General features: G+C 34.0%; 2 protein-coding genes across 2 annotated transcripts; both read right to left on the bottom strand.

Annotated features, from left to right (window-relative positions):
• Positions 876-7,051, bottom strand: LOC109350766 (chloroplast envelope membrane protein). The gene is made up of 7 exons (XM_019592063.1): positions 6,337-7,051; positions 6,170-6,255; positions 5,475-5,648; positions 4,962-5,076; positions 3,599-3,696; positions 2,133-2,268; positions 876-1,123 (listed from the first exon to the last, which is right to left on the bottom strand). Exons 1-7 carry the CDS (start codon positions 6,964-6,966, stop codon positions 1,055-1,057), a joined length of 1,308 nt encoding a protein of 435 aa, XP_019447608.1. The 5' UTR covers positions 6,967-7,051; the 3' UTR covers positions 876-1,054.
• Positions 11,595-12,896, bottom strand: LOC109350590. The gene has a single exon (XM_019591812.1). The coding sequence runs from the start codon at positions 12,894-12,896 to the stop codon at positions 11,595-11,597; it is 1,302 nt and encodes a 433-aa protein (XP_019447357.1).

The raw sequence follows: 14,792 nt of genomic DNA, 5'->3' as shown, positions 1-14,792 counted from the left end.
AAGCTCTTGAGCTTGTGGCGTCTCCAGTTTCATATCTTTTTCATTTTCCCCCACAAATTTATCCTAAAATTGTCCTAAAAATCTCTATCAATACCAACACCGAATTCTGATTTATAAAGCTCTTAACTTCAAGCTAAAACGATCCTACAATCAAAAGCACCCTCTAGAGGTTGTCATCATATCCAAATCCCTTAAAATCGTGACCAACATTCCCCATAAGCTCTCCATACACTTGACCAAACACATAACCTAGACACTTAACCATAACCAAAACCACACACCCGTGACCATATACAACCCTAGTCCACATACACAACACCCAAGCTGTAACCAAATACCCTAACCAAACAACCAAATTGTGCCCTAAACCATACATCCTTGATCACACACACACAAACCTAGCCCAATTTACTACACCCAACCAAACCTAAACTTGACCAAAACCTAGCCAAGAACCCTAAACTGTGACCCTAACATAAATTCCATAAATTCAAGCTAATAAACAATCCAAAAACAAAGGTACCCTAAAGAGGTTGTCATCAAAATGGAAATGTAATGGAGAATAAAGGCCTGCAATAAATGGAAATTGAAGCAATGGGAAAAGGTTTCCTTAGGAATTTAGCTAATGTTTGATTGTATAGGGGTGTCTAGTGAAATGAGACTCTAATGTAAAAAATGTAATATATATGTATTGTCAGTGTAAAAATTTATACACACTCAACATATCATTTACTCTTCATTTGTATTATTTTTTTGAAGAGTCAATAATGATAAATATGAACGACGGATTCTGCACTGGTAGTATATAAATCTCATACACTGTCATATTGTATATTGTCAGTGTATACATTTTTTGTCTGAATGTAGTATAAGTATTAGCAAAAGGAATTTGCTGAACTCATTGAACGGTCATTGTTACTAAAATTTAGACATCCCAATATATAGAAATGTATACAAATAATAGGTTGTTAGGGTGGAAAAATGAAAAAATGTTTCAGGTGGCAAAGCCAGAGCACACCACAGAAGATCCACGTGCTCAGATGTAAACTTTGGACTAGTGACGTTTCATTTCCTGGAATATATTTGACACCTTTGGGGATAATCTTGGTAGGAATTTGAATAGCTGTATCACAAAAACAACAAAGGATAATATAAATGAACTACAAATTAATTGAAACAGAACAAATTTCGTAGCAGCATATAAAACACAAAATTTCAAACTCATAGTAATGTTATTCAAGACAAAAGCAGCATGCTTTGCAGATTGTTGTATTACATATATCATACGCAACAGTCCTATCAAAAGGTGAGTGTTATGTGACTACTCTGTCCTAAACACTATCTTGGAATGAATCAGTCCAACATGTAATAGGGATAACAGAAACAAATTTATGTGTCTAGCTCTCCCTTGTTAAACATGGCATCAAAGCTTTCATTGCTCTGATTACCCCCTCTCCCCTTTCATCTTTATGCTATCAATGACTAGTCGCTGATATTATAGAAGAATCTATATTATGTATAAAAGGAAATAACTCTTGCCTTTTGCCATATGTGATTAATCTCTCGGTATCAATACTTCATTTTTCCTTTCCAAAAACTGTTTTTAAAATTTTTCAACTACCAAATTGGTCCCTAAACTATTTTAGTTTTTAAATTGGTCCTCAATTTGATACTAATATTTAACTATGTTACAAAACTTTAATGTTAATTGTCGGTGTTGACATATATCAATTTGAGGGAACCAATTTGACACCATAAAAAGTTATGGGACCAATGTGAAAAATCCAATTAATTTAAAGGATGGAAGGATTAATGTTGCATTTATTTTGCTATTAATATTTTCTAAAAATCAGATGAAAAGAGATATTAGTTGTTATATATATATTAAACATCTTCCTTGCATCCCAAGGGTGAGAAACTAGTGAGTAATGAAAGTTGTTTGTCGGATTGGGCTCCACTAGAGATGACGTACAATGGTGGTTGTTGATTGATGGTAGTGAATTCATTTTGAAAGCTTAAACATTTAGGTATAGGATGAAGAATACTTTTATATCTCTAAAGCTACTAAACAAAAACAAGAAAAAGGGAAATGGAATCAATAGCATTTTGCAATCACTAACTAAAAAACATACCCAGAGCTTCACGCATGCATCCATGATAACTGGGACCAGGCAAATAAAAATAGTTATAGCAGAGTGATCTATTTCAAGCCCATAGTGATCAACAATTATCTCAACCAGAGTTTGCCAACCAGATTCAGAATGATACCTGCAAGCAACCCGGTAAGCAACAAATAGCAGTCAACACTACATGTGAGAAACCAAAAAGATAGAAAGGTAAAGCATAAAGAAATGCTACAAGTAAAATATTATATTCAATTACAGGGTGTTAATGTCCAATAGAGAAGATAATCTACAATTATGATAAAATAGGTAAAACAGAAAAAACATTAAATCCATGGAAAAGCAAATTCCCTCCTCTTGTGGATATCTTTCTATGGCTTAAACTTGATGGTTTCAAAGAACTCTTACAGGCTTTATAATGATTCAAGCCCACACTCTTGTTAATGAATTCCCAACTCTTCTGCTATGCTAGGAATTCATTAACAAACACAACCTACCAAACTACCAAACTTCATCAAAATGATGGTGATCCTTACCCTAATCCTGTATAATATCGAAGATTGGTAGGAAGACTACTATGCTTAACAAACACAAGACATGAGTTTTGTTGTTCAACAGATTAGCCAATTCATGGATTCTCCTACCATTATTCATTAGAAAACCCTCACTAGAATTCTAAGATACATAAAGGTTTTCCCCGGTCAAGGCTTGCTCTATCCCTCCACTTTTTCTATTCAATTGAAAGCTTTTCCTTATTCAGGTTGGGCAGCATGCCTAGACACAAGAAAATCAATCTTTGGCTATTTTGTTTTTCTAGGAGACTCTCTCATTTCAAGGAAATCAAAGAAGAAACAAACAGTTTCTTGATCTTCATCTGAAGCTGAATATAGAGCCTAACTCACACTTCTCAAGAGATTCAATGACTCACCTTTATACTTGAATCCTTATCTATTCACTTCACCACTCCAGCTTTGCTCTATTGTGACATTGCTTATGCTCGTGATATTGCAAATAATTTTGTTTTTCATTAAAGAACTAAACACATTAACATTGATTGTCATGTAGTTCACTAGTTCGTGAAAAGCTTCAAACTCATCTCTTTCATTTGTTGCATATCTCAACCTCTAAACAATTTGCAGATATCTTAACTAAAGCTGCTCCATTTCAACATCTTCTTTTCAAGTTGGGAGTAAATAACATTCACTCTCCAGCTTGAGGGGGATATTGGATGCATTCATCAAATTCAAACAAGGAATAGGGATATGATGATGATGCTATGCTACTGCTTCTAGCTACTGAAAATCAAGTTATTTTTCCAAGGCTGTGGTACATCTTTTGAATGCATTAGTAACTTGGTTGTAATTTTATTTGTGGCAATGAAACTTTAACCTTTTACCAAAAACAATATCAAGAATTCATTAGTAACCAAGTTACGCTGAATATAAACAAAATACCAAGCTGCACAAGAAAATTACCCTAGGAATATATCTGTGATAAGTATAATTAGAAATGCTTTCCCAGTATCTGAAATATTATTTATTATTTTATAACCAGTAAATTTGAGCAAAGCTACCTGCACAACAAGTGGAAAGAAAGAAAAAAGACGATTAATAGGCAAATTTCAGATTTTAAAATATATATATATATCATGATAATAAATATGATTAAAAACAAACAATCAATAATCAAAGTTAGAAGACAATTAGGAAATGAATTATTCAAAACGCGAATGCTTAAACGGTTAAATGTATCCCAAATTAGCAGCTGAGCTGTCTAAAGAAGCCTCCTTAAAGCTTATGCTCCATCCAAATATTGACTTCGCCATAAAATTAGCATCCTAACTTTTACCAAAACTATTAAATCAAGGACACACATTAAGGGAAAGATCTTTATGTGGCCTACAATATGTCATTAGCATTAATTCAACTAAAAATCACAGTGCAAAGGAAGGAATTAACATTAAGAGGAGGGAGTTTTGGACTTCCAAAAGGTGTTGATCAAGATGGAAGAAGATTCTCAGTATTTTCCTATTTGCACAACAGGTTAAAACAGATCTGTTTACTCCCTCAGCTGTGGCCTCCAGTCTCTTAAATGTAAATTCATAAGGTAGTTCCAAACACAAAAGGGTAAAGTTGTTTCTCTCTTGTTTGATTTCAACAGTTAGCTTCTTTTAACTTGCACTTCTCCTTCCATCACATATCATTCCTTCCAACTAATGTATCATGTGCACCAAACTATTTCAACTTCAAAGACCTAGTTGACTGCCTTAAACCACTGTTACATTCACAGATGCAATAGCATGTTGTGGTTCTGTGAGTTTCAGACCACCTCCACCTGCCACTTCACCTCAACATCCTAACCCCCAATTCTCCAGATCCATTCTCTCGACACCCTAATTGCCCTCTGGAAAGGTAAATGATCTTGCTCCTATCTTATTATCTCATTTGATTCATATGATGCCTTATCTGCTTCTAAGTGCTTTATTGCTAGAGGCTGTTGCTCGTGGTGGGCAATGACAATAACCGACAAATGATAGTAATCGACAAACCATTCCTCTAGTATAATCTCCAAAAATAACTATATCTATCAAAGTTGTGGAATTAATGATAAGTAAATTATTCCCTTGACCTTCTTTCACTTCTAAACACTTATTTCTCTAATGGAGCTATTCTCTTAAAAGATAAAAAATAAATAAAAAAATTGGTGTGTGTTAGTTATTCACCATAATTGATAGTCACATAATACAAAGTAACAGTGTGATATTTCTGATAGATAACAAGTCCAAGAAAACCAGTAAAGCATCAAAATATATAGCTGGAAAAAAAATGGTAAACTTACTTGGCTCTTGTTGAAGTATAAAAGAACAAATAAAGAGATTCCATAAACCGCATCTGACCAAATGTTGGCAAATGCTCGGCGATTCTCTAGTCTCCACTCATCTCTCAAATCCAATCTGTTGGAGCAACAAATAGAAGGGCAATAAAAACAGCTGTAATGCAGCAATCAAAGGTTGACAAGGTCACCTTAAATAATTACTCTTGTAAAAGACCATAACAAAAAACCAACAAGTCCAGGTCTTTTTGTTCAAAACCTTCATCAATTCACAAGGTATTTTGTAACCCAGAATTCAGGAAATGAATAAGAAGCAGATTTAATGAAGATCAATGAGGGCCTACATTAAAGGATGGGAAGAGTGCACAATTTTCAGCATGATTGGATTTTGGGACTACAATAATTTATAGTTCAATTTGATGCTCATATTCTGGTTAAAGCTGCGGTATTAAACAGTGTAGGGAAAAGAAATAGCACCATTAAACATGATCAGGCAAAAGAAAGAAGGGTTGATCTTACGCTTTATGCCTTAATTCCCACCAGATATCATCATCAGAAAGAGGAGGAGATTTACCAATCTCCACCTCAAACTCGAACCGTTTTCTCTCAGTTCTTAATTCCTCAACTATTTGAAGTTTTTGATATCTTCTCACATCAAGGACTTGGGCTGCAAGTGGTACAGTCTTCACATATCTGTGGATATTATGAAGTTACTACACTAGTTATAAGAAAATTTTCAATTCAAGAAGTTCAAAGTAACAGACAAGTACAAAATTAACAAAGTGAACATTTTTTTAACCAAAGAGGAAAGATTGCAAAGAGAAAGAATGATAAAGGTCAAGTTTTCTTCTAATCTAAAATAAATAAGCTTATGTCGTATATAATATCACTAGGCATTAATACTGGCACTATGATTCTTATTGTTATATCAATCGTCCAAAAGCTTAAGGTGTTAAATGGAATCTCACAGATGGATTTACATCTCTAACATGCTCATCATGCAAGAGTGAAGATCTCTTGAGCTTGAAAATTTGAACAACGCATAAGTCCAGTTTAACGTGTTCTAAAATTTAATTTAATAATGAATGAACTAATGAAGGCAGCAAGGATAAAATTCATAATCAGTCAATTCTAGTATCATGTTAATGACTAACTCAAGTACAAGTTCAAAGTATCATGGTTTGACTGTAACAATGATAGGCTCGGTTGATTACCTGTCTAAAAAAGGCATGAGTATATAGTCATGAACCAGAAAGTCCAACGCCCAAGGAATAATAATCAACACTGCCAAAAACTTAGCCTGTAATAGATAACAAGTGGAACATATTAAAATAGATGTGTAACAAAGAATCTAGTTGTTGAGAAAGAATGGTGCATTTACTGAATTTGAAGAGGCATATTGAAAAACACGGTCTTCATAAAGCATGTCTTCATCTTGTTGTTGACCTCCATAAATGAATGACCTAATAGACTTTACCAAACCCCTTTCTTCATCCCTATAATCATAATCAGGTGGCACCTTGTTGTCATTATAATAATCCTTCATCCAAGAATCAGAATCAGAATCAGAATCAGAACCAGAATCCAAAAGCAGCCAATCTTCCCATTTCCTGGAATCCTGGTTCATATTATCTTGTTGAGCTTCCCTCAACTCTATAATTGCTTCAGCTCTCTGCTTCCATGCTTCAAATTTGTTTTCTTCAGATAACTCAGTCTCACCTTTCTCCACCTCCATCTCCAACATATCATCTTCCTTCAAACCAAACCAATTCCCATCGTCTTGGAAGAAAAAGTTATTCCACCAACTACTACTGCTTGAATGTTTTTCGGCTTTAGAAATGAATTTATTATTAAGAAGAAGACGCCTAGTACTGGTTTTGGTGCCTCCAAACATAAAATTGGATGAAGAAGAAGAAAAAGAAGAAGAAGAAGGATAAGAAGAGTCCCAAAGGAGTTTGGGATTAAAGAAGATAAAGTTATGGTGATTGCATAATACAATTGAAGTGGTCATGAGTCATATGATGCCAACATTTTTCAGTTTCTCAAGCCACCACCACCAACACTCACAAACTATTACATATTATCCTTCTCCTTCTCCCCCATTAATTAATATATTCTATTTACAACTCATATTATACACTATATCCTTATCTTTTAAAGAATATATATTGTAAGTATAATTAACCTAACATTAAGAAGTTCAAATAGAATTAGACTTTTATTTCTTATCCACGATATACCTTATTTGTCAGACTAACATTATTACTTTCATAGGGCATGGTTGTAGTTCCACCACGGTCCATGTAGTTCCACCACGGTCCTAACCACACAACACTATACTTTTGCATTTGTATTACCAATACATATTAAGTTATTGATTTTAACTCTTGTATTCTTCACACTTTTTCCTTTACATTAATTTACATCTTATTTTATTTTTATCATATTAAAGTAGACTGAAATTATTAATTTTAACTCACGCTATACTCTTCCCTTCCGATTAAATCGGGTCGTGCTAAAAATATAGGTATAATTTATGTATATTGAATTGCAACTTAAATTTGCCCATATAATATTAAAGAATATACCATTTGGTATTAATATATAATATTTTTAATACATTTCTTATGTTTGATTTTTAATCCTAACTCATTTATTAACTCTATCATTTCTATTAGACCATCACTTAATAACACAATATAATTTATTAATGCACTTTAATATATAAAAAAAATTGATACTATAAAGAATAATAGCATGTCAGATTTATAATAATGATAATATATATTGAAGCTCAGAAGTAATTTTAATGTCAAAGTATAACTATCATCATAATATATGATCATTATTTAGATTTTGTGTGAAGATCATTTGTATTCTCATTATCAATACCTTCATTGTGAACTAGTATGAGTTAAATTTGATTGCGCGGAGTTCTCTATGGTATACAATTATGTTATTTTTTAGTTTTGTCATAAAAGTTATTTTTTTATTATGTTTTTACTTTAAAAGTTAAATCTAATTAATTACACAATTAAGAAAGAAAAAGTAGAATCTATATGGTTTAATGTTTCTTTTCATTTGATTTGATATACTATTTTTTTGTGTGCTTAAAATGACGTTATGCAAAATAGGACAAATAATATAATGTTTTACTTTTTTTATACTATCAAGGCTATCTCCTTACATTTTGGTAAAGAACTAATCTCTTTCGAGGTTCGTGGTTGTCCATCCCAACAAGTGTCGCTCCTAGGAATCAAACTCTTGATCTTTTGGTCTTCCTGGGATTTAACGGGGCCTTAAACCACTAGACCAACATCTTGTTGGTTAATGTTTCACTTTATAACATTGTTGTAATTTATAAATACTTATGTCATAAGTCCTTGATGTCATGTGTTTGTGTCGTAGAGGCTCCTTATTGGACGAGTAAAATATTGCATGGAATATTTAAGTTTAAATGTAGCACGTTCAATAGATTCATGAGCATAACATGTCAAGGTTATGGTGTTAAAAAAATGATATATGGTTATGACATAAAGAGTTGCTCGTATAAATGTTAATCATCTCTATTAAATCTATGGCTTTCCATTGATGGGCAAAGTTATTGACAAAGAAGGAAAGAAAGAAATCAATCAAATTTTATTGAGTAGAGAGATGAGAGTAATCAGTTCATAATGAACTTCTACAACTATCTATTTATGGAGAGTTGGTAACAACTAACTCCACTAACTGAACCAAAATGGAATAATAGAAAAACGGGGAAAAAATGGAATTGGGCCATAAAGCAACAGAAGCCCAATAACCAGAAAAAACATAAAACAGAGTGCAAAGACTAAGATAGTTAGATTTTCATTTTTCCCAACTTGAGACTTTCCATCTCCAACAATGTCTTGATCGAGTATACCACTTTCTAATAATCCCACACAAGCTGGCATGTGGATGCCAAGCATGCCAAGCTTGGAATGACATTTTTTGAAAAAGGAATGGGATAAGACCTTTGTGAATATGTTGGCAACTTGAGAATTAGTAGAGATGGGTAGTAAGTGAACAATTCCTGATTGAATCCTTTCCCAAACATAATGACAATCTATGTCAATATGTTTCGTCCTCTCATGTAAGACATGATTAGTAGCTATGTATAATGCAGATTGGTTATCACAATATAAGGCAATGGGATCAGAATGGTTTATTCCAAGATCATGAAGAAGGTGTATAATCCATTGTGCTTCACAGGCTGCAAGGGCCATTGCCATGTATTCAGCTTCAGCTGAAGACCTCGAGATGGTCTTCTGCCTTTTGCTTTTCCAACATATGCGGGAGTTGCCTATATAGAAACAGACCTGCTGGTGTCTATGCAAGCACCCTAGTCAGAATATGTGTATCCCTTCACTTTGTAGTCACGACTGGAAGGGAAGAAAACTCCAATGCCAATGGTGCTCTTTATGTATCTCAAGATCCTCATTGCAGCTTCTAGATGTTTATCTGTTGGTGCAGCCAGAAATTGACTTAAATGACCTACTACAAAACTCAAATCAGGCCTAGTGTGAGTTAAATAAATAAGCTTTCCAATTAATCTCCTATATATACTAGGATCAGATAAGAGATCACCAAGTTTGGAATGAATCAACTTTGTAGAATACTCCATAGGCGTAGAACATGGCATGGCTGCCATCATCCCTGTTTCTTATAGAAGATCAAGGGTATACTTTCTATGATAAAGAAGGATACCTTGTGCAGATCTAGCTATCTCCATACCTAAAAAAATTTAACTTGCCAAAATCCTTTATGGTAAATTCATAGTCAAGGGAATGTTTCATGTTATCAATTTCATTCATGTCATTTACAGTTAATATAAGATTATCAACATATATGAGTATAGTAGTAAAACTAGAGCTGCATGATTTAATGAACATAGAGTAATCAACATTAGACTTAGTATAGCTAGAGTGCATAATAAAACCAGTAAGCTTATCATGTCACTGCCTACTGGCTTGCTTCAAGCCATGGATGGATTTTTCTAACTTATAAACAAGACCTGGTTTTTCAGTATGGATACCTAGAGGAATTTTCATGTATATCTGCTCCTTTAGGTCCCATGAAGGAAGGCAGTATTTATGTCTAATTGGTGAAGGTGCCACTTATAGGCAGAGGCTAAGGAAAGGATGACCCTTATGGTGGTCATCTTCACAACAGGACTAAAGGTCTCTAAGAAATTTACTCCTTCAGTTTGGGTGAAGCCTTTAGCCACAAGTCTAGCTTTGTGTCTCTCTATACTTCCATCAGACCTATATTTGATTTTAAAGACGCATTTGCATCCTATAGCTCTTTTGTTGTTGGGTAATCTAGTTATGGTCCAAGTTTTGTTATCCTTAAGAGCATTAAGCTCTTTTTTGATAGCTTTTCTCCAGCATTCAAATCTTATAGCATCATTATAGTTTGTAGGCTTAGTGTTAGAAGAAATGCTCATAGAATAATGATTGTGATCATATGATAGTCTATCATAGGACAATTTTTTGTCTAACGGATACCTGACTATGGATGAATTAATCTTTTCAGAATCCTTTATGTTGGTGGACGTAAGCATGAAGCAGTTTAAGTCTTGGAGGTAGTGAGGCCTTTGTCTAGGTCTAAGGGATTGTCTAGGCATAGGTGAACCAGATTCATTTTGATCAGTAGTATTATACACATGACTATTAGAAGAGGACTGTTCATGAGCAATGTCAATAAGATCAAAGCTATTGTCCTCACCAGGATAGTTCTCAATAAAATCATCCTCAGAAGTGTTAAGCATTTGTTGTGTAGAGTTAGAGTCAGGGTTACCTGTGTCTGTAGTACTGAGAGCATCAATACATGCATAGATTTTGTCTATGATATGTCTTGGCTCAGAATTTTCTTTTAGAACTGTTTGTGACTTTGATATCCTCCTTGTATGGAAAGATATGCTCATAGAATATGGTGTTTCATGATAAGAAAACTTCATGAGTGTTGACATCCATTAGGATGTAGCCTTTTACTCCTTGTTTTAGGCCAAGAAAAATATATATTTTTTATCTGTGATCCAACTTCTTCCTTTGTGAGGTAAGGGTAGATGCATAACATAAGCACCCAAAGACCTTTAGGTTGGAAATATTAGGAACATTATTGTACAAGACAACATAAGGGCTCCTATTGGACAAGTATTTAGTAGGTTGCTTGTTTATCAAGAAAACAACATGACTAGTAGCATAGTTCTAAAGGCAGTGAGGCAATTCAGATTGGAAAATGAGAGACCTAACTACACTTAGTATATGTTTGTGTTTTCTCTCAACTATACCATTTTGTTGGGGGGTCTCAACACAACTAGTTTGATGCTCAATCCCATTCCTAGCATAAAATTCATTCATATGGAATTCCCTAGCATTATTACTTCTAATACTTTTAATCTTTAATCCAAACTGAGTATTGATAAGAGAGGCAAAGTTTCTGATTAAGTCAGGAACTTATGATTTGGCTTTCATGAAATAAAGCCAAGTGAATATGGATTTATCATCCATAATGGTTAGAAAGTACCTATGTCCTAATGTACTAGGCATAGAGAATGGACCCCATATGTCCATATGCAGTAAATAAAATATATGGGCAGATTTAGAAAAACTATTGCTATAAGGTAACCTTTTTTTGCTTAGCTAGATGACAAACATGGCAAGGCAAATCAATTTTATTAGGACAATGCTTCTGCATTATTGTCATTTTTTCGTGTGAAATGTGTCCTAGCCTATTGTGCCAAACATTTGAGTCATATCCAGTGATTAAACCAATTCTATATTGTTTGTCAGGAGGTCTTGTTATACACATAGCATGATTCCTTATAGCATGCAATCTCGCCTTTAAGTCAGCTACACCAATCATCTTCCAAGAGGAGAGGTCCTGAATTTCACAAGAGTTTTCAAGAAAAGTTAATCTGCAATGCAAAGTGTTGGTCAATTTTAAAACAGAGATTAAATTGTAATGGAATGTTGGAATATATAGAACATTCGTCAAGACAAGATGCTTTGAAAACATCACACTACCATATATGGTGGCTAGAATCTGATTTCCATTTGGTAAGGTTACCACAATAAGTTTTATATGCTTGAAAGTTTGATAAAGAGACAAAGTATAGCACAGATGATCTGTGGCCTCAGTGTCAATAATCCATTCAAGAGACTTACTTGAACAAGCAAACATATACAGGTTACCTTTATCCTTTGAGTTGACAAAGTTAGTGTGGAAATTGTTGATAGTGTGACTGGGTTGATATGAAGATGATGATTGTGTAGTTTGTTCTTTGTTGTCTCCTTCCCCTTCATCATTGTGTGTGAATTCCTCCAAAGTGGCGATGTTATTCACATTATTGTTCTTGAAATATCTAGGGTGAAAGTCATGTTTCTTGTAGCATTGGTCTATTGTATGACCTGTTCTGTTGTAGTAAGTACATACCTTCGACCCTCTTCCACTGGATGGTCTTGAAGAATTGTTACTAAATCTTCCTCCTGAATTTTGATAGATCGTTATTCTTCCTCTTCCCTTGCTTGCACCAATATTGGAACTGGATTCATTTGTATTCTGATTGTAACTATTCTGAGCAGAATTGAATAATACCTTGGGCTCATTGTATTGCGAGTGGAGATGTCTTTCTTGTTGAGTTAGTAAAGTGAATGCCTTGTTGATAGTTGGTAAAGGGTCCATCAAAATTATTTGGGATATCACACTCTCATATTGGTCATTTAGCCCCTTGAGAAAGCATATGACATAATCGTTTTCTCTATAATTCCCAACAATGGGTGCCAAGGTGCAATTGCAAGAACATGGCGGAATCAATCTGAAATTGTTCAGCTCTTGCCATAACCCTTTTATGTGGGAATAATAGACTCTAACTCCTAGATTTCCTTTTGAAGGTATGTATTTCTCCAAGTAAATCATAAATTCTGTAAATGTCTCCTTGGTAATATCTCTCTTCTAGATCTTGCCATATTTCTACATATGTCTCCATCCAAAGAACACTTTGGGATATTGTAGCATCAATTGATTGAATTAATCAGAACACTAGCAATGTGTTGCATCTTTCACAATTAGCAAAGTTGGGATCATTGATTTGTGGCTTCGGAAAAGAGCCATCAATAAACTGAAGTTTGTTTTTGGTCTGTATAGGTCTTGCCATAGCTTGTGACCATTTATGATAATTGTCTCCATTCAAAAGAACTGAAACAAGAGCAGCTTCGGGGTTCTCACTAGGGTGTATGAAGAATGGAGATGTAGGATCTTGAGAGGGATTTATGGTGGTCATGACTCGGTTCTCCATTTGCTTTAGTGCTTAATAAGAGAAGAAGAAGAGGTTTAGAAGTTACTTACTAATGTACTTGGTGAAAACGAAGAAGATGATTTAAAAGTAGAAGCAGCGGCGGAGCATGGCAGATCTCTGATACCATATTAAATCTTGTAAGAACAGGATTGCAAAGAGGGGGTGAATTAGTTGACTTAAAATTATAGTAACTTTTTCTGCAAAATGTAAGAGTTAATGTGCAGCGGATAATATTGCAGAAAATAAACAAGTATAAATTAAAGAGGAAAGGGAAAGGAGAGTACACAAGTCTTTTATATTGGTTCACCTTCTTGTCCACCGAAGGCTACATCCAGTACTCTTGCAACACAAGAGATTTTCCACTAAATATTATGAGTAGTAATTACAAAGTCTCACCCTGAGATCTCTAAGTACCTTACCCACTCACTAATATTTATACCATTGGAAAACACTTTTTCAAGTTACTCTATCCCCTTTCTATTCCCACCATGTGAAAGAAAGATTATTGCAATGAATGAAGAATTCCAGTGATGACTTTGGATTGCCTTTACAAGTATGAAATATTATAATACTTGCAATCCAATCAACTCTCTTTTTATACTTAGTAATAATGCTCAATAGATTTTTAAAACTTTGAATCAATTACTTCAAGTAACTCAGAAAAATTCTCCTTTTGAAAGTTTAAGAACTTAGTGCAAAAGTGCAGAAAAATAGTGAGAGAACTTTTCAGAGTAGTATGAGAGTTATATGAAAGTTGTGTATTTGTGTTGTGAGAGTTAGAGTCTTTATATAGACTTTCCAAACACACCCATGGTGTCTTTCTGAAAGTGTAGGAGTTGTTTGAAGTGAAGAGATTTCATTTGCAGTGAAAACATTTCGTTTTGAATTCTGAAATCTCATACAACAGTCTTCAGTAATCGATTTTTGATAGTGGGTAATCGATTACCCAAACTTATTGTCCACTGTTTATTTAAAAACGAATTAGAGTAATCGATAACACCATTTGGGTAAACGGTTACTCAACTTTTGTAAAACTGGTAATTTGTTACTCAAAGGTAGTAATGGATTACTCTGAACAGTTTTAAGTTGGATAACTCTTTTTGTCTCACATGTAACTTGTTACTTGAATGAAGTAACCCGTTACACATCATTTCAAAAAATGTCTTAAGTATTTTATTATTCTTTAAAAATGGTTTGAGCATTACTACTTTGAATAACTAGGAGTTTTAGTATAGAAGTACCTATAGAGACTTAATCTAATTTTTTTGAAGCTTTATTCTTCTTTGTCTTCATAAGTAATCTTCCTTTTCTTCTTTTTGGTGATGTTGGTGTCTTCATCAAAACCGTGCCAAGGTCGGGAGCAAAGATCTTCTTCACAATCTCCCCTTTTTTTATGATGACAAACCAATATCTTCTTGACAATGTAGTTTTCTGAATTTTCTGAGAGTAACATACTTTGTGATATATCTTGACTTGTCTTGAGTTTGCTCCCACTTTCATTTGGAGTTAAGTGTCTG

This window comes from Lupinus angustifolius, chromosome LG06 (genome assembly GCF_001865875.1).
Source record: "Lupinus angustifolius cultivar Tanjil chromosome LG06, LupAngTanjil_v1.0, whole genome shotgun sequence".
In the NCBI taxonomy this organism is placed as follows: domain Eukaryota; kingdom Viridiplantae; phylum Streptophyta; class Magnoliopsida; order Fabales; family Fabaceae; genus Lupinus; species Lupinus angustifolius.
The sequence above is the reverse complement of the archived record's forward strand: the minus strand, read 5'-3'. Positions and strand labels throughout refer to the sequence as shown.

What these genes read in the sequence shown, in the direction of transcription:
- LOC109350766 (XM_019592063.1), bottom strand. Translation starts at nt 6,966, where the DNA reads ATGACCACTTCAATTGTATTATGCAATCACCATAACTTTATCTTCTTT. An exon ending in TATACTTCAACAAGAGCCAA is followed by an intron (nt 3,697 to 4,961) that starts GTAAGTTTACCA and finishes CTTGTTGTGCAG; the next exon opens with GTAGCTTTGCTCAAATTTAC. An exon ending in ATCACAGATATATTCCTAGG is followed by an intron (nt 2,269 to 3,598) that starts GTAATTTTCTTG and finishes GGTTGCTTGCAG; the next exon opens with GTATCATTCTGAATCTGGTT.
- LOC109350590 (XM_019591812.1), bottom strand. Translation starts at nt 12,896, where the DNA reads ATGATTTACTTGGAGAAATACATACCTTCAAAAGGAAATCTAGGAGTT.